General features: G+C 42.8%; 1 protein-coding gene across 1 annotated transcript in view; it reads right to left on the minus strand.

Moving 5' to 3' along the window:
- Positions 1 to 23136, minus strand: part of LOC106587060 (SH3 and multiple ankyrin repeat domains protein 2) — a 189437-nt gene extending 166301 nt beyond the window's left edge. The window contains exons 1-5 of the mRNA XM_082969923.1: positions 22786 to 23136; positions 18967 to 19038; positions 16688 to 16796; positions 10625 to 10776; positions 9979 to 10146 (exon numbers count right to left, since the gene is read on the minus strand). Of these exons, the coding sequence (XP_082826049.1) occupies positions 9979 to 10146; positions 10625 to 10776; positions 16688 to 16796; positions 18967 to 19038; positions 22786 to 22983 (699 nt within the window). The 5' untranslated portion in view covers positions 22984 to 23136. The remainder of the gene's footprint in view (positions 1 to 9978; positions 10147 to 10624; positions 10777 to 16687; positions 16797 to 18966; positions 19039 to 22785) is intronic.
- Between the last annotated feature and the right edge of the window lie 2262 nt (positions 23137 to 25398).

A 25398-nucleotide genomic window follows, 5' to 3' on the forward strand; every position in this document is an offset into this window, starting at 1 on the left:
ACTTAATACTTGGTGGAATCACCTTTGTCAGCAATTACAACTGTAAATCATTGTTTGGATGATTCTACCAGCTCAAGACAACTCTTAGGGCAACATATATCCATTGTTTTTGGCAAAATTGCTCGAGCTCAGTAAATTTGGTTGGGAATTATGGATTGACAGCAATATTCAGACCTTGTCAAGCAGATTTAAAGTCAGGACTGAGACTGGACCCATTGGGAACACACCACACCTACTGAAAAGGCATTATGTGTGTTCATTAATATTTGTGTTACTGTTCCACTGAAAAATAAAACTCTATCGCAGGGTTAGGTATTCAGAAGACTGAGGCAGGTTTTCCTTTAACATTTTAACTGTAATTCTTTTCAACCTGACAAACTCCCCGGTCCCTGCTGGTGATGACAAGCATACCCATAAAATGATGTTGCCACCACCAAAAATTGTGTTTAACCAGATACAATGATATTTTACAGTAAACAAATTGACAACAGACTTTCAGCACGCTTATAGGGAACGACATTCAACAAGCACAGCACTTACACAAATGACTGATGATTGGCTGAGAGAAATTGATAATAAAAAGATTGTGAGGGCTGTTTTGACATTATCGATCATAGTCTGCTGCTGGAAAGATGTATGTGTTATGGCTTTACATCCCCTGCTATATTGTGGATAAAGAGTTACCTGTCTAAAAGAACACAGAGGGTGTTCTTTAATGGAAGCCTCTCCAACATAATCCATGCAGAATCAGGAATTCGCCAGGGCAGCTGTTTAGGCCCCTTACTTTTTTAAAATCTTTACTAACGACATGCCACTGGCTTTGAGTAAAGCCAGTGTGTCTATGTATGCGGATGACTCAACACTATACACGTCAGCTACCACAGTGACTGAAATGACTACAACACTTAACAAAGAACTGCAGTTAGTTTCAGAATGGGTGGCAAGGAATAAGTTAGTCCTAAATATTTCAAAAACTAAAACCATTTTATTTGGGACAAATCAGTCACTAAACCCTAAACCTCAACTAAATCTTGTAATTAATAATGTGGAAATTGAGCAAGTTGAGGAGACTAAACTGCTTGGAGTAAACCTGGATTGTAAACTGCCATGGTCAAAACATGTTGATACAACAGTAGCTAGGATGGGGAGAAGTCTGTCCATAATAAAGTCCTGGTCTGCCTTCTTAACAACACTATCAACAATGCAGGTCCAACAGGCCCTAGTCTGGTCGCACCTGGACTACTGTTCAGTAGTGTGATCAGGTGCCACAAAGAGGGACAATTGGCTCAGAGCAGGGCAGTATGGCTGGACCTTAAAAGTACACAGAGAGCTAACAATGATATGCATGTCAATCTCTCATGGCTTAAAGTGGAAGAGAGATTGACTTCATCACTACTTGTTTTTGTAAGAAGTGTTGACAAGCTGAATGTACCAAGCTGTCTGTTTAAACTACTAGCACACAGCTCGGTCACCCATGCATACCCCACAAGAAATGCCACCAGAGGTCTCTTCACAATCCCCAAGTCCAGAACAGACTATGGGAGGCGCACAGTACTACATACAGTAGACCCATGACTAAATGGAACTCTATTCAACATCAGGTAACACACGCAAGCAGTAGAATCATATTTTAAAAAACAGGTACAAATACACCTTATGGAACAGTGGGGACTGTGAAGAGACGCGCACAAAGGTACAGACACACGCATACACACACAAGCGCTAGCACACGCACTCTACACACACATACATTGTGATATTGTTGTATGGTGGTATTATACATTTTGTATTGTAGATATGTAGTGGTGTAATAATGTTATATGATGTACTGTTTTATATGTAATGTAAGTGCCTTAATGTGTTTGGACCCCAGGAAGAGTAGTTGCTGCCTTGGCAGGAACTAATGGGGATCCCTAATAAATACAAAAACAAAAATACTAGAAAATGGGTTTCACAACATTGCATTCTCTCCACGTTACTGGCCTGTATGACAAAGTGAAAAAAAGGAAGTCTGTGTTAAAACATTTATTTTAAATCCTCCATTATGTTTGCAAAAAGGTCCTTAAGTAATATTGCAAGACAAAATGAGAAGGAAATTAACTTTTTGGCTTAAAATAAAAACTTCCAATCCAATAAAACACACAGAGTGAAACCATCTGTATTTTCAAGTAATGTGGTTGGGCATCGTCATGGTATGTGTGTATGCTTGTCGCAATTTTAATGCCAATGACACACCAGATTGGCTTTCCAAGAGGAGTTCAGTGTTCCTAAGTCTCAGTCCTGACTTAAATCTGATTGAAAATCCGAGACAAGGTTTGAATATCACTTTCCATCAATGATTCCCAACCAAATTTACTGAGCTCGAGCAATTTTGCCAAAAACAATGGATATATGTTGCCCTAAGAGTTGTCTTGAGCTGGTAGAGTCATACGCAATCAAGACATGTTCGTTTAAAAATATATATTATTCATTTAGAAAATGTTCTATACTTTTTCTTTCACTTCGAAAATGTGGAGCAGGTTGTGTAGATCTGTAGGAAAAAAATACAATTTAATCACTTTTAGATACACATATACAGTATATATACAGTATTCAGACCCCTTGACTTTTTCCACATTTTGTTACGTTACAGCCTTATTCTAAAATGTATTTAAAAATGTTTCCCTCATCAATCTACACACAATACCCCATAATGATAAAGCAAAACATTTGTCTTTCTTTTTTTCACATTTAATTAACAGTTTAAACTGAAATATCACATTTACATAAGTATTCAGACACTTTACTCAGTACTTTGTTGAAGCAATTTTGGCAGTGATTACTGCCTCGAGTCTTCTTGGGTATGACGCAATAAGCTTGGCACACCTCTATTTGGGGAGTTTCTCATTCTTCTCTGCAGATTATTTCAAGTTCTGTCAGGTTGGATAGGGAGCATCGCTGCACAGCTATTTTCAGATCTCTCTAGAGATGTTCGATCAGGTTCAAGTCCGGGCTCTGGCTGGGCTACTCAAGGACATTCAGAGACTTGTCCCGAAGCCACTCCTGCGTTGTCTTGGTTGTGTGCTTAGGGTTGTTGTCCTGTTGGAAGGTGAACTTTTGCCCAGGTATGAGGTCCTGGGTGCTCTGGAGCAGGTTTTCATCGAGGAGCTCTCTGTAATTTGCTCTGTTCATCTTTCTCTCGATCCTGACTAGTCTACCAGTCAATGCCAATAAAAAACATCTCCACAGCATGATGCTGCCACCAACATGCTTCACCGTAGGGATGGTGCCAGGTTTCCTCCAGACGTGATGCTTGGCATTCAGGACAAAGAATTCAATCTTGGTTTCATCCGAACAGAGAATCTTGTTTCTCATGGTCTGAGAGTCCTTTAGGTGCCTTTTGGCAAACTCCAAGCAGGCTGTCATGTGCCTTTTACTGAGGAGTGGCTTCCGTCTGGCCACTCTACCATAAAGGTCTGAATTGAAGCTAGCTAGCTAACGAAGAACAACAAAGAATATCTAGTTAACAGAAGAAAAGAAAGAGAAAATCAGGACAGAAGAAAAAGGATATCAAAGTGAAACAGTTCTCTAAAGACACAAGAGACAATAATACAAGAAACAACACTTCTGTAGCTTGTCAACTATGTGTCTGTCTATCCCTGTTCTCTCCTCTCTGCACAGGCCATACAAACGCTTCACACCGCGTGGCTGCTGCCACTCTAACCTGGTGGTCCCAGCGCGCACGACCCACGTGGAGTTCCAGGTCTCCGGCAGCCTCTGGAACTGCCGGTCTGCAGCCAACAAGGCTGAGTTCATCTCAGCCTATGCTACCCTCCAGTCCCTAGACTTCCTGGCGCTGACGGAAACATGGATTACCACAGATAACACTGCTACTCCTACTGCTCTCTCTTCGTCTGCCCATGTGTTCTCGCATACCCCTAGAGCATCGAGCCAGCGGGGTGGTGGCACTGGAATCCTCATCTCTCCCAAGTGGACATTCTCTCTTTCTCCCCTGACCCATCTGTCTATCTCCTCATTTGAATTCCATGCTGTCACAGTTACCAGCCCTTTCAAGCTTAACATCCTTATCATGTATCACACTCCAGGTTCCCTTGGAGAGTTCATCAATGAGCGTGATGCCTTGATAAGTTCCTTTCCTGAGGATGGCTCACCTCTCACAGTTCTGGGTGACTTTAACCTCCCCACGTCTACCTTTGACTCATTCCTCTCTGCCTCCTTCTTTCCACTCCTCTCCTCTTTTGACCTCACCCTCTCACCTCCCCCCCCTACTCACAAGGCAGGCAATACGCTTGACCTCATCTTTACTAGATGCTGTTCTTCCACTAATCTCATTGCAACTCCCCTCCAAATCTCCGACCACTACCTTGTATCCTTTTCCCTCTTGCTCTCATCCAACACTTCTCACTCTGCCCCTACTCGGATGGTATTGCGCCGTCCCAACCTTCGCTCTCTCTCTCCCGCTACTCTCTCCTCTTCCATCCTATCATCTCTTCCCTCTGCTCAAACCTTCTCCAACCTATCTCCTGATTCTGCCTCCTCAACCCTCCTCTCCTCCCTTTCTGCATCCTTTGATTTTCTCTGTCCCCTATCCTCCAGGCCGGCTCGGTCCTCCCCTCCTGCTCCGTGGCTCGACGACTCACTACGAGCTCACAGAACAGGGCTCCGGGCAGCCGAGCGGAAATGGAGGAAAACTCGCCTCCCTGCGGACCTGGCATCCTTTCACTCCCTCCTCTCTACATTCTCCTCTTCTATCTCTGCTGCTAAAGCCACTTTCTACCACTCTAAATTCCAAGCATCTACCTCTAACCCTAGGAAGCTCTTTGCTACCTTCTCCTCCCTCCTGAATCCTCCTCCCCCTCCCCCCCCTCCTCCCTCTCTGCGGATGGTTGGCGATATCCGATCCTCGTCGACACCGCTGGTCCTGCTCACACTGCCCTACCCTGTGCTTTGACCTCTTTCTCCCCTCTCTCTCCAGATGAAATCTCGCGTCTTGTGACGGCCGGCCGCCCAACAACCTGCCCACTTGACCCTATCCCCTCCTCTCTTCTCCAGACCATTTCCAGAGACCTTCTCCCCTTCCTCACCTCGCTCATCAACTCATCCTTGACCGCTGGCTACGTCCCTTCCGTCTTCAAGAGAGCGAGAGTTGCACCCCTTCTGAAAAAACCTACACTCGATCCCTCCGATGTCAACAACTACAGACCAGTATCCCTTCTTTCTTTTCTCTCCAAAACTCTTGAACGTGCCGTCCTTGGCCAGCTCTCCTGCTATATCTCTCAGAATGACCTTCTTGATCCTAATCAGTCAGGTTTCAAGACTGGGCATTCAACTGAGACTGCTCTTCTCTATGTCACGGAGGCTCTCCGCACTGCTAAAGCTAACTCTCTCTCCTCTGCTCTCATCCTTCTAGACCTATCTGCTGCCTTTGATACTGTGAACCATCAGATCCTCCTCTCCACCCTCTCCGAGTTGGGCATCTCCGGCGCGGCCCACGCTTGGATTGCGTCCTACCTGACAGGTCGCTCCTACCAGGTGGCGTGGCGAGAATCTGTCTCCGCACCATGCGCTCTCACCACTGGTGTCCCCCAGGGCTCTGTTCTAGGCCCTCTCCTATTCTCGCTATATACCAAGTCACTTGGCTCTGTCATATCCTCACATGGTCTCTCCTATCATTGCTATGCAGACGACACACAATTAATCTTCTCCTTTCCCCCTTCTGATAACCAGGCGGCGAATCGCATCTCTGCATGTCTGTCAGACATATCAGTGTGGATGACGGATCACCACCTCAAGCTGAACCTCGGCAAGACGGAGCTGCTCTTCCTCCCGGGGAAGGACTGCCCGTTCCATGATCTCGCCATCACGGTTGACAACTCCCTTGTGTCCTCCTCCCAGAGTGCTAAGAACCTTGGCGTGATCCTGGACAACACCCTGTCGTTCTCCACTAACATCAAGGCGGTGACCCGATCCTGTAGGTTCATGCTCTACAACATTCGCAGAGTACGACCCTGCCTCACACAGGAAGCGGCGCAGGTCCTAATCCAGGCACTTGTCATCTCCCGTCTGGATTACTGCAACTCGCTGTTGGCTGGGCTCCCTGCCTGTGCCATTAAACCCCTACAACTCATCCAGAACGCCGCAGCCCGTCTGGTGTTCAACCTTCCCAAGTTCTCTCACGTCACCCCGCTCCTCCGCTCTCTCCACTGGCTTCCAGTTGAAGCTCGCATCCGCTACAAGACCATGGTGATTGCCTACGGAGCTGTGAAGGGAACGGCACCTCCATACCTTCAGGCTCTGATCAGGCCCTACACCCAAACAAGGGCACTGCGTTCATCCACCTCTGGCCTGCTGGCCCCCCTACCTCTGAGGAAGCACAGTTCCCACTCAGCCCAGTCAAAACTGTTCGCTGCTCTGGCACCCCAATGGTGGAATAAGCTCCCTCACGACGCCAGGACAGCGGAGTCAATCACCACCTTCCGGAGACACCTGAAACCCCACCTCTTTAAGGAAAACCTAGGATAGGATAAAGTAATCCTTCTAACCCCCCCCCCCCCCCTTAAAAGATTTAGATGCACTATTGTAAAGTGGTTGTTCCACTGGATATCATAAGGTGAATGCACCAATTTGTAAGTCGCTCTGGATAAGAGCGTCTGCTAAATGACTTAAATGTAATGTAAATGTAATTGTGGAGTGCTGCAGTGATGGTTGTACTTCTGGAAGGTTCTCCCATCTCCACAGAGGAACTCTGGAACTCTGTCAGAGTGACCATCGGGTTCTTGGTCACCTCCCTGACCAAGGCCCTTCTCACCCGATTGCTCAGTTTGCTCTAGGAAGAGTCTTTGCGGTTCCAAACTTCTTCTATTTAATAATGATGGAGGCCACTGTGTTCTTGGGGACCTTCAATGCTGCAGAAATGTTTTGGTACCCTTCTCCAGATCTGAGCCTCAACAAAATCCTGTCTCAGAGCACTATGGACAATTCCTTCGACCTCATGGCTTGGTTTTTTCTCTGACATGCATTGTCAACTGTGGGACCTTATATAGACAGATGTGTGCCTTTCCAAATAATGTCCAATCAATTGAATTTACTACACGTGGACTCCAATCAAGTTCTAGAAAGGTCTCAAGGATTATCAATGGAAACAGGATACACCTGAGCTCAATTTTAAACCTCATAGCAAAGGGTCTGAATACTTACCAACATAATTAGAGCAGTAAAAATATGTGTTTTGTCATACCCTTGATATACTGTCTGATATAACACAGCGTTCAGCCAATCAGCATTCAGGGCTCGAACCACCCTTTTTATAATTATAAACAGATACCACGGGTATGACAAAAAATTACTATTTACTGGTCTAATTATGTTGGTAACCAGTTTAGAATTGCAATAAGGCACCTCAGGGGTTTGTGCAATATGGCCAATATACCATGGCTAAGGACTGTATCCAGGTCGCGTTGCGTTGTCTGTAAGAACAGCCCTTAGTGTGGTCTATTGGCCATATACCACACTCCCTCGTGCCTTATTGGTTAAATATACCACATATGATACACATGGTGAAACAAGGTACAGTCGTATGAAAAAGTTTGTGCACCCCTCTGAGGCTGCATAATAATTTACTCTGTCGTCACAGAAAATGATCACAGTGGCATGCCATTCATTTTCTAATAAAAGCTGAGTTCTGGGGTATTGTCCAGACACATATTTTTAGTGTAGCAATATTAAGTTGTATGAAATTAAATCAGATTTGAAAAATAGGCTATGCAAAAATGTGGGCACCCTTGTCATTCTGTTGATTTGAATACCTGTAACTACTTAGCACTGATTAATTGGAACACACAATTGGTTTGGTGAGCTCATTAAGCCTTGAACTTCATAGACAAGTGCATCCAATCATGAGAAAAGGTATTTAAGGTGGCCAATTGCAAGTTGTTGTTCTCTTTGAGTCTCCTCTGAAGAGTGGCAACATGGGGGGCCTCAAAACAACTCTCAAATTACCTGAAAACAAAGATTGTTCAACATTATGGTTTAGAGGAAGGCTACAAAAAGCTATCGCAGAGATGTAAGCTGTCAGTGTCCACTGTGAGGAACATAGTGAGGAAATGGAAGGCCACAGGCACAGTTCTTGTTAAGGCCAGAAGTGGCAGGCCAAGTAAAATATTGGAGAGGCAAAGGCGAAGGATGGTGAGAACGGTCAAAAACAGCCCACAGACCACCTCCAAAGACCTACAACCTCATCTTGCTGCAGATGGTGTCACTGTGCATCGTTCAACAATTCAGCGCACTTTGCACAAGGAGAAGCTGTATGGGAGAGTGATGCGGAAGAAGCCTTTTCTGCACACACGCCATAAACAGAGTCGCTTGAGGTATGCAAACGCACATTTGGACAAGCCAGCTTTATTTTGGAATAAGGTGCTGTGGACTGATGAAACAAAGATTGAGTTATTTGGTCATAACAGGGGACGTTATGCATGGCGGCAAAAGAACACAGCGTTCCAAGAAAAACACTTGCTACCCACAGTAAAATTTGGTGGGGGTTCCATCATGCTGTGGGGCTGTGTGGCCAGTGCCGGTAGTGGGAATCTTGTTAAAGTTGAGGGTCGCATGGATTCCACTCAAAATCAGCAGATTCTTGGGAATAATGTTGAAGAATCAGTCACAAAGTTGAAGTTACACCGGGGCTGGATATTTCAACAAGACAACGACCCAAAACACTGCTCAAAATCTACCCGGGCATTTATGCAGAGGAACAAGTACAATGCTCTGGAATGGCCATCCCAGTCCCCAGACCTGAATATCATTGAGAATCTGTGGGATGATTTGAAGCGGGCTGTCCATGCTCGGCAACCATCAAACCTAACTGAACTGGAGATGTTTTGTAAGGAGGAATGGTCCAAAATACCTTCATCCAGAATCCACACACTCATTAGAGGCTATGGGAAGCGTCTAGAGGCTGTTATTTTAGCAAAAGGAGGCTCTACTAAATATTGATGTGATTTTTCTATTGGGGTGCCTACATTTATGCACCTGTCTAATTTTGTTTTGATGCGTATTGCACATTTTCTGTTAATCCAATAAACCTCATTTCACTACTGAAATATTACTGTGTCCATCAGTTATTTGATAGATCAAAATGAAATTGCTGATCCAAACACCCAATTATTTATAAATGGAAATCATGGAAATTGTCAGGGGTGCCCAAACTTTTTCATACGACTGTATATAACTTTTCCCTAGATTCAGGCTGCAGTTACATGACACGTCCAGTAGATGTCAGTGTTCGGCAGAAGAGGCAGCACTGAGGCCTTGGAGTTTGTGATATTACGCCCTTAGTTTGAACCCAGTCATCAGATGGAAGAATCAATTCTAGGGGGGTGTAGTGAACAGATGTAGAAAGACACCAGTGCTAAATAAGGAAACATGTATCAAAGTATAATTTGAAAACCTACATAGATCCAAAGTCATTTATAGTATCAGGTTGACAGAGAGTGAGTGAAAGAGAGTCAGTGAGGGAGCGAGGGAGGAGAGAGCAAAGGAAAGAGGCATTTCCGTAGCCCATGGGCAAGGCTCGTTTTCGGAGGATGAAAATGAATGCGTTTTGATGATAGTTAACTGATAGGCTAACCTAGAGAAGAGTTGTGTTTGATATGCTGACAGTGCCGTGTTCTAGAGGAGAGACAATACAGTACGTCAGTACGTCAGGAATTACTGCTGGCTAGAGCTGATAGCAATCAGAGTAAAACAGGAAGGGAGAGGGTCTAGGAGAGCTATCAACCATCAGTACACACACATGCACGCGCATGTACACACACGTACAGGGAAAAAGTATGTGTGTGTACATGCGTGTGCCTGTGTGTGTGTTTTTCCTCAGCCTCTGCGGGTGTGTGTGTGTGTGTGTGTGTGTGTGTGTGTGTGTGTGTGTGTGTGTGTGTGTGTGTGTGTGTGTGTGTGTGTGTGTGTGTGTGTGTGTGTGTGTACCTGGTGGACTTCGTGCCAGCCGTTTTCGTCCTGGCAGCAAACGGTGGCGTGTTCATGTAGCAGCAACTCACAGCAGAACGGATCTCCACCCACCATGGCTGTGTGATAGAGCGCAGTCAGACCCCGACTGTCCTTATAGTCTGGAGACAAACCAAGCTCCAACAGGGTCTGTAACACACACACACACATACACAGACGCAGGCAGGCACACACACATTGACATTAGATTTAAAATACAGATCAAAATACACCTTATGGAACAGCGGGACTGTGAAGAGACACAAACACAGGCACAGACACACACACGATAATATATGCATTGTACACACACGTAAACATGCATTTTGTGTTGTAGATATGTGGTAGTAGAGTAGGAGCCTGCGGGCACACACTTAATGTGATGTAAAATCTGTTGTAAATATATTGTAATGTTTTTAAAATTGTATAAACTGCCTTAATTTTGCTGGATCCCAGGAAGAGTAGCAGCTAATGGAGATCCATAATAAATACAATACTTATCAATACAACATATGGGTAAGCTTAAGAGTGGCAGGGTTAATGTTGTGTGTGTTCATGTGCATGTGAGTACGCATGCGTGAGTTGGTGTGTGTGTGTCCGTACCACACCAACGTGTGCGTGTCCGTACCGTCAGAGTAACCTGGTTCTTGGACCTAGCAGCTTTGTGTAGGGCCGTCATGCCATCTTTGGCCCTGAAGTCCAGGTGAGCCCCTCCGTTCTTCAGAACCTTTATAATCTCCACCACGTTATCCAGGTGGGCCGCAAATGTCAGGGGGGTCTCTGTAGAATGACATAGACAGGATAAAGTGTAGACCATGGGTCTCTACCTTATTTTGCCTGAGGCCACATTCTGTTAGACTGATTCACCATGTTGACTGCTGCACTCTCATTTAGTTTCAGAATGGAAGCTTGCTCGTTTACGATGGTTGAACGAGGTTAACATTCTCTCGATCCATCATTTTATCAACAATTACGATGTTCCTTGCCTGTCTACAGCAGCTTTCATTTTGGTGATTCTGAACGGGATGGACACAGTGAACAAACTGTTTGTGAGTACTGTTAGAACACCACAGACAAATTAGAAGAGAACAGAACAGAGAAGGGACCAAAGATGGATCAGAGCACAGAATGCAACATAACATAGGAACACAGTCAGAATGGAACAGAAAAAGAACAGAAAACAGACAAAATGGAACCATAAAGGAATTATAGGGCATAGAGGTAGTGGTGGAAAAAGTACCAAATTGTCATACTTGAGTAAAAATAAAGATACCTTAATAGAAAATGACTCAAGTAAAAGTGAAAGTCACGCAGTAAATTCCTACTTGAGTAAAAGTCTATAAGTATTTGGTTTTAAACATACTTAAGTATCAAAAGTAAATGTAATTGCTAAAATATCCTTAAGTATCAAAAGTAAAAGTAAAAATATAAATTATTTCAAATTCCTTATATTCAGCAAACCTGACGCACCATTCTTTTTTTTTTACGGATAGCCAGGGGCACACTCCAACACTCAGACATCATTTACAAATGAAGCATGTGTTTAGTGAGTCCACCAGATCAGAGGCAGTAAGGATGACCAGGGATGTTCTCTTGATAAGTGTGTGAATTAGACAATTCTCCTGTCCTGCTAAGCATTCGAAGTGTAACGAATACTTTTGGGTGTCAGGGAAAACATATGGAGTAAAAAGTACATACTTTCCTTTAGGAATGTAGTGAATTAAAAGTAAAAGTTGTCAAAAATATGAATAGCAAAGTAAAGTACAAATACCCCAAAAAACTACTTAAGTAGTACTTCCAAATATTTGTACTTAAGTACTTTACACCACTGCATAGAGGAACCACAACACAGACACAACAGACAACAGAACAGAAAAGAACAGCCAACAGAAAGGATCAGAACAGCCAACAGAACAGAACAGGACAAGACAGAACAGACAAGAGAACAGACAACAGAACAGAAAAGAACAGAACAGTGATGGGGTTCTCCCATCACTCTATTGTCCATCTTCACTTTTCTCTCCGCTGTCAGTGTCATTCATCATCCAACCACCGCAGTCACACGAAATTCATCCACACTCGGCCACTCATCCGTCTACACTGATGTCCGTCCATTGGTCAATAAGTGGATTTATACTGGCAGTGGCAGTGACACATTGGTTAAAGATCCAATGTAGCCATTTTTATTTATCTCAATACCATTTCCGGGTAACAATTAAGTACCTTACTAACCACGTTTCCCTCCAACCATTTCATGAGGATGAATTACCTGACGCATGAAAAAAGTCACGACTGGTCTGATGGAAACATGAAATGCTGGTACAATTTGATAGATGCAGATAGATCATTTGTTAGTTCGACACGGTGAGATCTTTTTGTGACGGTGAAATGAATAATGCGACAAATGTTTGTGGAAAAGGCTTTAGCCTCAAATATTGATATAATAACCATCATATCAAAGTAAACTTGGAGTCACATGATATGTTGTGTGATACATGATATATGCTCCCACTACGACTCGGTTAATTAGACTACAGATTAAATAAGTTATGATTAACTTCAAAAGATGGTGAATGTGCAAGGTGATGAGCTTGATGCTCCTTTCCAATAAATAAATATCGAGGGTCTTATTCTGGTGAAATGATGATCAATGCTTGGCTGCCTTTTGACAAATACAAATAATATCGCTTTTATTTATAATAATCTCATAACTTAGGTAGCCTCCCCGCACTGTATCTGTGAGCTGTTGACTAAAGCGGATGTGCCAAGACCAGAGTGGGAACATTTGCTATATAATGCAATAATTTTTTGTGACAAAACAATCAGCAGAATTGAAAATGTGATGGAAACCTATTTAACTTGTATTTTTCATTCAAGGCATGGAATTTAACGGCAAAAGTTATTTCTATGTGCACTACTTATACGCACAGCCTTTGATCCGCAAAAAGTCAGTTTGATGAAAACACATTTCTGGAGGAGAATGCACCTATTGTTTTATGCAGATTTTTTTATATTTGCTTGAAAATCTGTCACAAATTGGATGGAAACCTGTGATTGTTTTCGATTAAAATGGTCAAAAAGACACAAAAATAGCTTCTTAGCAAAGAGCAATTTCTCAAGCAAGAATTTTGCTAGGACTGTCTTGGAGTGGTCTGAGGGGGGTGGGGAAAACTGAAAACTAGCTGTTATTGGCAGAGGTTTGGAAATATCTGTCTTATTGGTCTATTAACCAATTTGATTTCACCAGGTAGGCCAGAACTCCCTCCCACCAAAACAGGCTAACATTTCAGGCAGTCTTTTTCAAATAGCTCTTACACTAAAATGGCATTATCCTCTTTTTCACAATTTCACAGTATTATTCCAACCTCATGGTGTGGAAATATATATACAGTGGGGGAAAAAAGTATTTGATCTCCTGCTGATTTTGTACGTTTGCCCACTTACAAAGAAATGATCAGTCTATAATTTTAATGGTAGGTTTATTTGAACAGTGAGAGACAGAATAACAACAACAAAAAATCCAGAAAAACGCATGTCAAAAATGTTATAAAAGGATTTGCATTTTAATGAGGGAAATAAGTATTTGACCCCTCTGCAAAACATGACTTAGTACTTGGTGGCAAAACCCTTGTTGGCAATCACAGAGGTCAGACATTTCTTGTAGTTGGCCACCAGGTTTACACACATCTCAGGAGGGATTTTGTCCCACTCCTTTTGCAGATCTTCTCCAAGTCATTAAGGTTTCGAGGCTGACGTTTGGCAACTCGAACCTTCAGCTCCCTCCACAGATTTTCTATGGGATTAAGGTCTAGAGACTGGCTAGGCCACTCCAGGACCTTAATGTGCTTCTTCTTGAGCCACCCCTTTGTTGCCTTGGCCGTGTGTTTTGGGTCATTGTCATGCTGGAATACCCATCCATGACCCATTTTCAATGCCCTGGCTGAGGGAAGGAGGTTCTCACCCAAGATTTGACAGTACATGGCCCCGTCAAATGATGCGGTGAAGTTGTCCTGTCCCCTTAGCAGAAAAACACCCCCAAATCATAATGTTTCCACCTCCGTGTTTGACGGTGGAGATGGTGTTGTTGGGGTCATAGGCAGCATTCCTCCTCCTCCAAACATGGCGAGTTGAGTTGATGCCAAAGAGCTCCATTTTGGTCTCATCTGACCACAACAATTTCACCCAGTTGTCCTCTGAATCATTCAGATGTTCATTGGCAAACTTCAGACGGGCATGTATATGTATTCTTGATCAAGGGGACCTTGCGGGCGCTGCAGGATTTAAGTCCTTCACGGCGTAGTGTGTTACCAATTGTTTTCTTGGTGACTATGGTCCCAGCTGCCTTGAGCTCATTGACAAGATCCTCCCGTGTAGTTCTGGGCTGATTCCTCACCGTTCTCATGATCATTGCAACTCCACGTGGTGAGATCTTGCATGGAGCCCCAGGCCGAGGGATATTGACAGTTCTTTTGTGTTTCTTCCATTTGCAAATAATCGCACCAAATGTTGTCACCTTCTCACCAAGCTGCTTGGCGATGGTCTTGTAGCCCATTCCAGCCTTGTGTAGGTCTACAATCTAGTCCCTGATATCCTTGGAGAGCTCTTTGGTCTTGGCCATGGTGGAGAGTTTGGAATCTGATTGATTGATTGCTTCTGTGGACAGGTGTCTTTTTTACAGGTAACAAGCTGCGGTTAGGATCACTCCCTTTAAGAGTGTGCTCCTAATCTCAGCTCGTTACCTGTATAAAAGACACCTGGGAGCCAGAAATCTTTCTGATTGAGAGGGGGTCAAATACTTATTTCCCTCATTAAAATGCAAATCAATTTATAACATTTTTGACATGCGTTTTTCTGGATTTTTTTGTTGTTATTCTGTCTCTCACTGTTCAAATAAACCTACCATTAAAATTATAGACTGATCCTTTCTTTATCAGTGGGCAAACGTACAAAATCAGCAGGGGATCAAATACTTTTTTCCTCCACTGTAAAACACAGATAAATCATGTTTTTGACTGCACTTGGACTTTAACATACTCTACTGTATTATTAACAGACCTTAACAATATAGAAAAACCATATAGCAGCCTTTGACCATGTTCTACTGTACAGCATTAGAAGGTTGTTATGAATGATATTGCAGCACTCATGAAAGTGTCATCATGGCAAAGTGTGTTCATTTAAAGGGGCAATCTGCAAAACAAACAACAACAAAGCAGGCACCCCGCCACTTGTTTTGGTAAAAACCTGAGGAATGGCTGGAGAAATGTAACCACTCTCAAATGAATGGACAGAGCTATGGATGCAAGGATTGACCATCGATGAGATCAAAATGATAGTTTTTAATATATATATATATAAAATATATATAACAGTGTTTGTTTACAATTACATTCTTACAAACAATGGAGTAAAACAGGGTTATATTGTGGGTTCTGATGGGGTTCTTCAAGAATCAATGGCTATATATCAATCATTCAAAAGTAAAAAAAATTTATGTAGCAATAACACATTGCACTTCTAAGACAGGTATACAAAGATACCAATTCCTCTGTGAGATCTTGAAATTAATTCAAACAATTCAAATTAATATGGAATAGAACATAGTTGTATGAGACTACATTCTGGGCGACACAGTTGGTGGAAATATTCGGGGTCAATTTGTGTCAGCCTACATCTGAGCCCTATGTAATTGTGATGTAATTAGCTTGGGATTTAGAACAGAACGTGTGTGTGTGTGTGTGTGTGTGCCTGACTATGCCTATGTCCATGTCTGTGTGTGCACTTCTACAACCAAAATCAATAGTGAGCCAGAGTTCTATAATTGAGCGCTATTCTACAAGCTGCTCTTATCCCTCAGTCTCCCAGCAATAAGGCTTAATCTACCATTACCCTTATATCCCATTAATACCCCCTCAATTTCTCTGCTACGAGCCCTTTCCTTTAGGTACTTCTTTATAAGCCTTAACTGCAAGGCTGCATTTGCTCTGCATTTATCCAGGTTGTCCAGTACTTTATTCACACAATGCTGACTGTGTCCCCAGCTCTTAAAATGCCGTAATACCTCTAACTAACTCATGAAAATCTTTAGAACCCTTACAGCCCTAATACCCCTAATAGCTTCATTGATTGCCTTAACACATCAATTAACCCCCCTCTTAGCCTCCAAATACCCTCCTGTGTTTGTTAATTGATGCTCAGAGCGTTGGAGTACATTCTGGCAGTACATAATGCCAGTTCAATGATGCTTCATAGGAGCATGAGTACATTGGGTTTGACTAATAGCAAAAATAGTTTGCGCAGTTCTAATAGAGTATATATACATATTTCTAAGCTCTGTATGTTCATCCCTGCTCCCTCTTACCCTGTTCTTATCCCTTGTTGCTAACTCTGTGTACACCACACAGGGAGGCTTATGGCCACTCTCCCCGATGCTAATGATACGGATCTCTGAGTAGAGTTGAGTAGAGTTGCCATTGATCTGTGTGTTAATTTAAAAACCAATGGGATTGATCACGGGGCTAGGTTGTGCTGTCTTGGTAGTGGGTGGGAGAAATTATCAGACAGGATTTAAATGTGAGGTGCCAAGGGGGTATTTCTCAGCAGTATCTATCTTGTTAGCTCTGTGATTATGTCAAACCACGTGTTCATGATGTGTGTGTTTGTGCATGCGTGTGTGTGTGTGTAGTATTACCACCGGTCTCTGTATCCTGGTAGTTGGGGTCCAGCCCTCTCTCCAGCAGCCTAGATACTTTCTCCACCTGATGGTGCTGGATGAGGTCCATAAACTTTCTCAAGTTGGCCTGGAGATGGAGAGCAAGACAAAAAGGAGAGTTAGAGAGAGAGAGTGGAGAGAGAGAGAGTGTAGAGAGAGAGAGAGAGAGAGTGTGTGTGTGTGTGTGTGTGTGTGTGTGTGTGTGTGTGTGTGTGTGTGTGTGTGTGTGTGTGTGTGTGTGTGTGTGTGTGTGTGTGTGTGTGTGTGAGAGCAGGGCAGAGATATGAAGGGGAGAAGGTTAGAAAAAAGAGAGGACAGAGAAAAACAGGGACACAAGAGGGGAAGAGAGAACAAAAGAAAGAGAGATAGATTGAATGATTGGGGTGTGCTGATTGGAGCATAGAGTGCACGATGGGATGAGTGTTCTCATCTGCTTTCCAGGGCAGATATAAATAGATAAGAGAACAGCTCCCTAAACACTATAGGAAGAGAGGAGAGGAGGAAGGGAGGAGGAAGAGAGAGGAGAAGAGAATGATGATGAACATATGGAGAAGTAGAGGAGGGAGGGAGGGAGGGAGGGAGGGAGGGAGGGAGGGAGGGAGGGAGGGAGGGAGGGAGGGAGGGAGGGAGGGAGGGAGGGAGGGAGGGAGGGAGGGAGGGAGGGAGGGAGGGAGGGAGGGGACAAAAATTTGAATCTTTGAAGAGACGGAGGTAAAGAGAGAAATGTAGGGAGGAGGAAAGAGCAGAACATAGTAGGGGGTGGACCTCATCTGCGCCATCAGAGTCAATCTATATGTGTCAGAAATACAGTACATGGAACTGTACACCAGTATGGAAACCAGCATGTGCTCACTTCCCACACTCTCTTTATATCACCCTCCCTTCATTTTCGATCAGATACTGCTCTCTCAATTCAGTGATGCTTTATTGGCACATAATAAAAAGGTGTGTATTGCCTTAGCATAAATGTATTTATAATGACATAATTAGAAAGGAATATGACACACCATCAAGTTATCATTTACTAATTATTATTACATGTCATGTATTCATAATTTTTTCCTCATACAGTCAGTGAACATTTACCAGCGGCAGATATGGAAAGTGCGTATTTTGTGTGCTTATGTGTGTTCGTGCATGTGTGAGCACATGCACAGTGATCCAGGTTAAGTGGGCACAGGCGAGACATGAAATATACGTCCATTGAATAATTTACAGGCCAATTCCACCTTTGCCATGGCATCCTGACTCAACTCGCCAACAGATAATGGACCACAATTACGAACTTGTCTCTCACACTTCCTCAGAAGCTTGTTGGCCTAATGGACTTGTATAATGCCACCCACGACCTTCGTAACAGCACCTTAGATTTATATCCACATTTTTTGGGGCTTTCTTCCACCTTCTACTGGTTCAATTTCAGACTGCTGCAAAACCTTGTGTAATTAAGTGTGGTTATAAGGTGTGAAATGCCAGTGTTGGACGTGGCATTTAAAAGGTACGAGACAGGTTCCCTTCACTGTGTCTCTCTCATGCTAATCCCTAACTCCAATAGGTGCTCTCTCTCGCTCTCTCTCTCTAACACACACCATTAGGGGTGAGCTGCTCCAGTCCTAACCCAGAAATGTCACCTGTCAGGAGGCAGAGAGAGAGAGAGAGAGCCCAGGTGGACTGGTCCCCCACAACAAGGGCTCTTAGAGCCACACACCTTGACAAACATCCCCTAAAACAGGGGTTTTCAGTTCCAGATATGGGCCTTCTCAGGCTACACATTTATGCTCCAGCCCAACACAATCAAACCTAATAATTTATTCTGAAAAATGAGAGTGTACTGTAGGTGGCAGTAATTTAACTCCATACAGTACATGATTGAACTGCACAAGGGTTTTACTATTATCAGGCTCTCTGTGGTTGACTACTGTGGAGCAAATAACTACCAACTTCCTCTCTCCATATCACCATATTTTCGCTTCCTTAACTCTTACAGAAAGTAAAGAGTAAACATGCGGACAGGAGAGTATAGAGTAGAGAGAGACATGCAGACAGGATACTAGAGAGAGACTACAGAGGCTCACAGTGATAACAGCTGACATAACTGAAGATGTTTGTGGGCCTGTGTGCTGACAGTGAGATAAAGTGACACTCCAGCATCTCTGTTGCTCCCAACAGTGTGTGTTTGTGTTTGTGTGAGTGCATGTGTGCAGTAAGACCCCAGCTGTTTGTTAGGAGAGAGTGTGAAGTTTGTCCACACCACTCACCTTGGTGTGAAGTTTGGCAATCTGCTTCTCTTCCACATGGGTCTGCCTGTAGACTCGTCTCTTGTAGCGGAACTGTGGAAAAGAGGATAGAGAAAAAAAATAGGATTTGGGCCAGTCAGATATGCATGACATGGTGTCATGTAGCAATGACAGTTGTTCTTATTGGATGAGAAGGTAATAGTCTCCCTAGAGACGCCATGCTAATTGGTTGGGACTCGGAAGTAAAACTCTTTCAAAAAGTCACCTCTTTATTTATTGATTTATCGATTTAATCAGAAGCCACTGCCAGATTTCTGGATAGGGCTGCCCTCAGTGTTTCTTGCCTTGGCAAATCGCGCTGTTAAGACACTGATGCCCTTTGCAACCACATACCTATAAGAGAGTGGATTCTCGGCCCTCACTAGCATGACAACTAAATACAGGCACAGACTGTGTGTGGAAAATTATTTAAGACTGAGACGCTCTCCAATGCAACCCAACATTGCAGAGTTGGGTTGCATTGGAATAACTGTGGTGAGTTATTCACAATTTTTGATGAACAAATAAGGTTTCATATGTAAGATGGCTAAATAAAGAGCAAAATTATTGATTATTATTATTATATTATTATTTGTGCCCTGGTCCTATAAGAGCTCTTTGTCACTTCCCACGAGCCGGGTTGTGACAAAAACTCACACTCATTCTCATGTTTAATAAATGTTTCGTATAGTGTGTTTGTGGCAGGATTACAATGATGGCAAAAAAACACCATCTCCACCGTCAAACATGGAGGTAGAAACATTATGCTTTGGGGGTGTTTTTCTGCTAAGGGGACAGGACAATTTCACTGCATCAAAGGGACGATGAACGGGGCCATGTACTGTCAAATCTTGGGTGAGAACCTCCTTCCCTCAGCCAGGGCATTGAAAATGGGTCGTGGATGGGTATTCCAGCATGACAATGACCCAAAACACACGGCCAAGGCAACAAAGGAGTGGCTCAAGAAGAAGCACATTAAGGTCCTGGAGTGGCCTAGCCAGTCTCCAGACCTTAATCCCATAGAAAATCTGTGGATGGAGTTGAAGGTTCGAGTTGCCAAACGTCAGCCTCGAAACCTTAATGACATGGAGAAGATCTGCAAAGAGGAGTGGGACAAAATACCTCCTGAGATGTGTGCAAACCTGGTGGCCAACTACAAGAAATGTCTGACCTCTGTGATTGCCAACAAGGGTTTTGCCACCAAGTACTAAGTCATGTTTTGCAGAGGGGTCAAATACTTATTTCCCTCATTAAAATGCAAATAATTTTATAACATTTTTGACATGCGTTTTTCTGGATTTTTTGGTTGTTATTCTGTCTCTCACTGTTCAAATAAACCTACTATTAAAATTATAGACTGATAATTTCTTTGTAAGTGGGCAAACGTACAAAATCAGCAGGGGATCAAATACTTTTTTCCCCCACTGTATCTAGGAAAACTAAAGTTCCAAAGGATGGGCTTAATATAGTGTAGGTCATACAATAACTTTTGTAGTGATTCCTATGTTTTGATGTAAAGAATATTTGTTGGTCCGTGGTGTGTAATGAGGAGCAACCAGACGCTCCACTTGACACATTTCTGAAATTGCTTTTTCCAGTTACTAATAAGCATGCACCAATTAAGAAAATGTCTGTAAAAACTGTTAAATCCCTGTGGATTGATGAGGAATAAAAAATTGGATGATTGAGAGGGATGAGGCAAAATGAATGGAAAATAAGTCTGGCTGCACAACCGATTGGCAAATGTACTGTAAATTGAGCAATCATGTGACTAAACTGAACAAAAAGAAGAAACTGTACTATGAAACAAAGATAAATTATATAAATAATGATAATAAAACGCTTTGGAGCACCTTAAATGATTTTGACCAAAAAGGCGAACTTGGCTCCATCTTTCATTGAATCAAATGGCTCATTCATCACAAAACCCACTGATATAGTCTTTTTTATTGGCAAGATTAGCAAATGTAGGCATGACATACAAACAACAAATTCTGAACATACACATCCATGCATAACTGAACAAATTATGAAAGACAAGCAATGTAATTTTGTATTCCGTAAAGTGAGTGTGGAAGAGGTGAAATAATAATTGTTGTCTATCAACAATGACAAGCCACCTGGGTCTGACAACTTGGATGGAAAATGACTGAGGATGATAGCGGACGATATTGCCACTCCTATTTGCCATCTCATCAATCTAAGCCTACAGGAAGTGTGTGCCCTCAGGCCTGGAGGGAAGCAAAGGTAATTCTGCTACCCAAGAATAGCAAAGCACCCTTTACTGGCTCTAACAGCCGACCAATCCGCCTGCTACCAACCCTTAGTGAACTTCTTGAAAAAATTGTTTTTGACCAGATACAATGCTATTTCACAGTACACAAATTAACAATTGTCTTTCAGCATGCTTATAGGGAGGGGCACTCAACATGTACAGCACTTACACAAATGACTGATGATTGGCTGATAATAAGAAGACTGTGGGAGCTGTTTTGTTAGACTTCAGTGCAGCTTTTGACATTATCGATTAGAATCTGCTGCTGGAAAAACATACGTGTTATGGCTTTACCTCTCTTGCTATATCGTGGATCGAGAGTTACCTGTCTAACAAAACACAGAGGGTATTCTTTAATGGGAGCCTCTCCAACCTAATCCAGTTGTCTGGGCCCCTTACTTTTTTCAATCTTTACTAATGACCTGCCACTGGCACTGAGTAAAGCCTGTGTATCTACAGTATGTATGCTGATGACTCTACCACAGCAATTTAAATCACTGCAACACTTAGCAAAGAGCTACAGTCAGTTTTGGAATGGGTGGCAAGTAATAAACTAAATATAAACAAAAAAGCCTTGTATTTGGGACAAACCATTCACTAAGCCCTAAACTTCAACTAAATCTTGTAATGAATAATGTGGACATTGAACAAGTTGAGCAGACTAAACTGCTTGGTGTAACCCTGGATTTTAAACTGCCATGGTCAAAACATATTGATGCAACGGTAGCGAAGATGGGGAGAGGTCTGTCCGTAATAAAGTGCTGCTGATTTCTTGACTTTGCTATCAACAAAACAGGTCCTTGTTTTGTCACACCTGGACTACTGCCCAGTCATATGGTCAAGTGCCACAAAGAGGGACATAGGCAAATTACAATGAAGAGAGAAAGTGGAGAGATATGACTCAAGTAGCGAAGTAAACTATAAAAATGTACCTTATACACGGCATATCGCATTTAATAAACCAAACTTTCAAATATGCTTATAGAAGGTAAAGTAAAAACCTAAACCGGTCCGTGCATCAATACCGCTATAGCCCTAATCTCTCCTGGCTCAAAGTAGAGATTGCCTGCACCACTACTTGTCTTTGTGAGAGGTATTGACATGTTAAACGCAACAAACTGTCTGTTTGTACGACTAGCACACAGCTCGGACACACATGCATACTCCGCAAGACATGCTACCTGGGGTCTCTTCATAGTGCCCAAGTCCAGGACAGACTCTGGAAAATGCACAATACTACACAGAGCCATGACTACATGGAACTCTATTCCACATCAAGTAACTCATGCAAGCAATAAAATCAGACTTAAAAAATTGATAAACTACACCTTATGGAACAACGCGGACTGCGAAGAGACACACGCATACTAACACACTTCTTCTACACACACGTATATTTTTTATACTTTTGTATGGTGATATTATACTGCCTTGGCCGCAGCTAATGGGGATCCATAATACATAGAAATAGAAATACCACACCTTTTTAAATACGTAACAAGTTCAGTGATTGGCTGACGCTCTACCTCAAGAGTTGGAACTCCTTTGCTGATTGGCTGTGGGTATTCCAGGAGGAGGCGTTCCTCATCCAGGAACTTCCCATCACGTCCATTCATGGCGGGCTGGAAGAGGCCGTAGTTCAGCACATCCTTCAGACTCTGGCTCAACGTGCACAGGATCCTCTGCTTGGCAACCCACACAGTCGCGTTAGGGTTGAACCGCATACATTTCTGCGTGAGGGGTTTGGGTTGGGGTTGGGAATAGGGGTGTTGAAAGGGGTAGGGTTAGAGAGGGGAAAAGTGAGAATCATGGTAAAAGAAAACGGGTCACAGACTTTCAGTTGTAGCCCAAGAGCCTGGGCTTGAGCATTCACAGGCAAAACCGTCACCAACATTTCCTCTACAAACACTTACAAACATTACCCTACAAACACTTATACATACAAACACTTAAAGGGATAGTTCACCCAAGTAAAAAAAATACACATTTGTTTCCTTAACCTGTAAGCAGTCTATGGACAAGGTATGACAGCAATCTATGCTTTGGTTTAGTTCCCCTGAAACTGTTTCCACATGCTAACATTTTAGCATTTGTGGCACAAATCCCATTCAAGTCATGGGACCGATCTTAGCATTTTTTGCTCATCATGTCCAAATCATCCGAAAGTATCTAACATTGTTTGTGAAGCTCAACAAACTCACTTATAGACGATTTGAAAAAATGCTAATATCATAACTTGAATGGGATTTGTGCCACAAATGCTAAAACATTAGCATGTGGAAACAGTGCCAGGGAAACTAAAGCAAAGTATGGATTGCTATCATACCTTGTCCATAGACTGCTTATAGGGTAAGGAAACCAATATCATTTTGTAATTTGGGTGAACTATCCCTTTAAAAAACATTGCCCATACAAACACTTGCCCATACGAACACATTTCCCACATCTTCTCTAAGTGCCACACAGTGCCACAACCTCAGCTATGGAGCAGGTACAGCATGACAGTCACACCACACCACCCCACTGACCCCTCTCCTGCACCCAGCCAGATTACCTCCGAGCTGAACAAACAAACAATACAGCAGCATCTGCCAGACCTGACTGAATCAGAGAGGATTATGGGCCACGGGCCGTGGCATTCAGTATTTGTTTGTTTGTGTGTGTGTGTGTGTGTGTGTGTGTTTACCTCCGGATCTGCTGCTCAGCTGGTGATAGTGGACCTGTGCCTGTGATAAAGACTGAGGCTGATGAACACTCTGAACTCTACCCATAACACCCCCTGGCTGGCAGCGAGTAGGTGAGGAGGAGATGGAGGGATGGAGGGAAGGATAGTGTACAGGAACAGATGTCTGGCATCTGTCTGTGGAGAGATAATGGGCTGTTTCCACCTGGCTGAGGACCATTCCAACAAGTACAGTATGTTACTTCAATAGTAAATCTCCCATCATGTTACATTATGCTCCAGCTTCATCATGAGTGCATCTCAGAGCAGTAAATGGAAAGGTTGAGTTTCAGGAGAAACTTTGTTATGTGGTCCCGTGTGGCTCAGTTGGTAGAACATGGCGCTTGCAACGCCAGGGTTGTGGGTTCAAATCAAAAATCAAGTCAAAAAAAATTCCCACAAGTTCGATTCCCACGAGAGACCAGTACCAAAAAAAGCATGAACTCAATACTGTGTCACTCTGGATAAGATGAATGCTAAATGACAAAAATGTAATGAAACGGGAAACTTTATGAAACAGTGAAGTAGCTATTTGAAAGCCTCTCTGACAGTGAAATGGCTGAAATGGGTTTGAAGTGCAACCCGAGCAGGGATGGAAGAAGTGAAAGAAAGAACAGAGGCTGTTTGTCACTGGGAAATACATCAACATACATGTAATCCTCTCTTCAATTCTAAGGGCTTAAATGGGATGGGAAACAAATGTTTACATTGCCAAAACAAGTGTAATAGATAATAAACAATAGTGAAATAAACAACAAAAAATGTACAGTAAACATTACACTCACAAAAGTTCCAAAAGAATAGAGACATTTCAAATGGCATATTATCGCTATATACAGTGTTGTAACGATGTGGAAATTAGTTAAAGTACAAAAGGGAAAATAAATAAACATAAATATGGGTTGTTTTTACAATGGTGTTTGTTCTTCACTGGTTGCCTTTTTCTTCTCTGTCTCTCTCTCTCTCAAACACGAAAACACACACACAGCCCACTGATGTTACAACTACAGTCACCAAGCGGTAAACCGATCTAACGAAATCCTCCAGTGCCACCACAAGCCCATTCTAATATGATGAGTAAATAATGACTCAAAATGAACGAATGGTAATTCAACCTAATAAGTAAGTTAAGTCATTTGAATATATATGAGAGGAGGAACAGTTAATCCCAGTACTTTGATTTATTCAACACTATGGGGTACAAAACCGCCTCCTTTCAGAAGCTCTTATGTGGGTGGTCTTGTACTGTACTTATGTGGGTGGTCTTGTACTGTACTTATGTGGGTGGTCTTGTACTGTACTTATGTGGGTGGTCTTGTACTGTACTGTACTTATGTGGCTGGTCTTGTACTGTACTTATGTGGGTGGTCTTGTACTGTAAGTTAATTACATCACAATTGCATCAGGCTCTGATGTA

The sequence above is a fragment of the Salmo salar genome, chromosome 26 (genome assembly GCF_965601325.2).
Source record: "Salmo salar chromosome 26, fSalSal1, whole genome shotgun sequence".
NCBI lineage: Eukaryota > Metazoa > Chordata > Actinopteri > Salmoniformes > Salmonidae > Salmo > Salmo salar.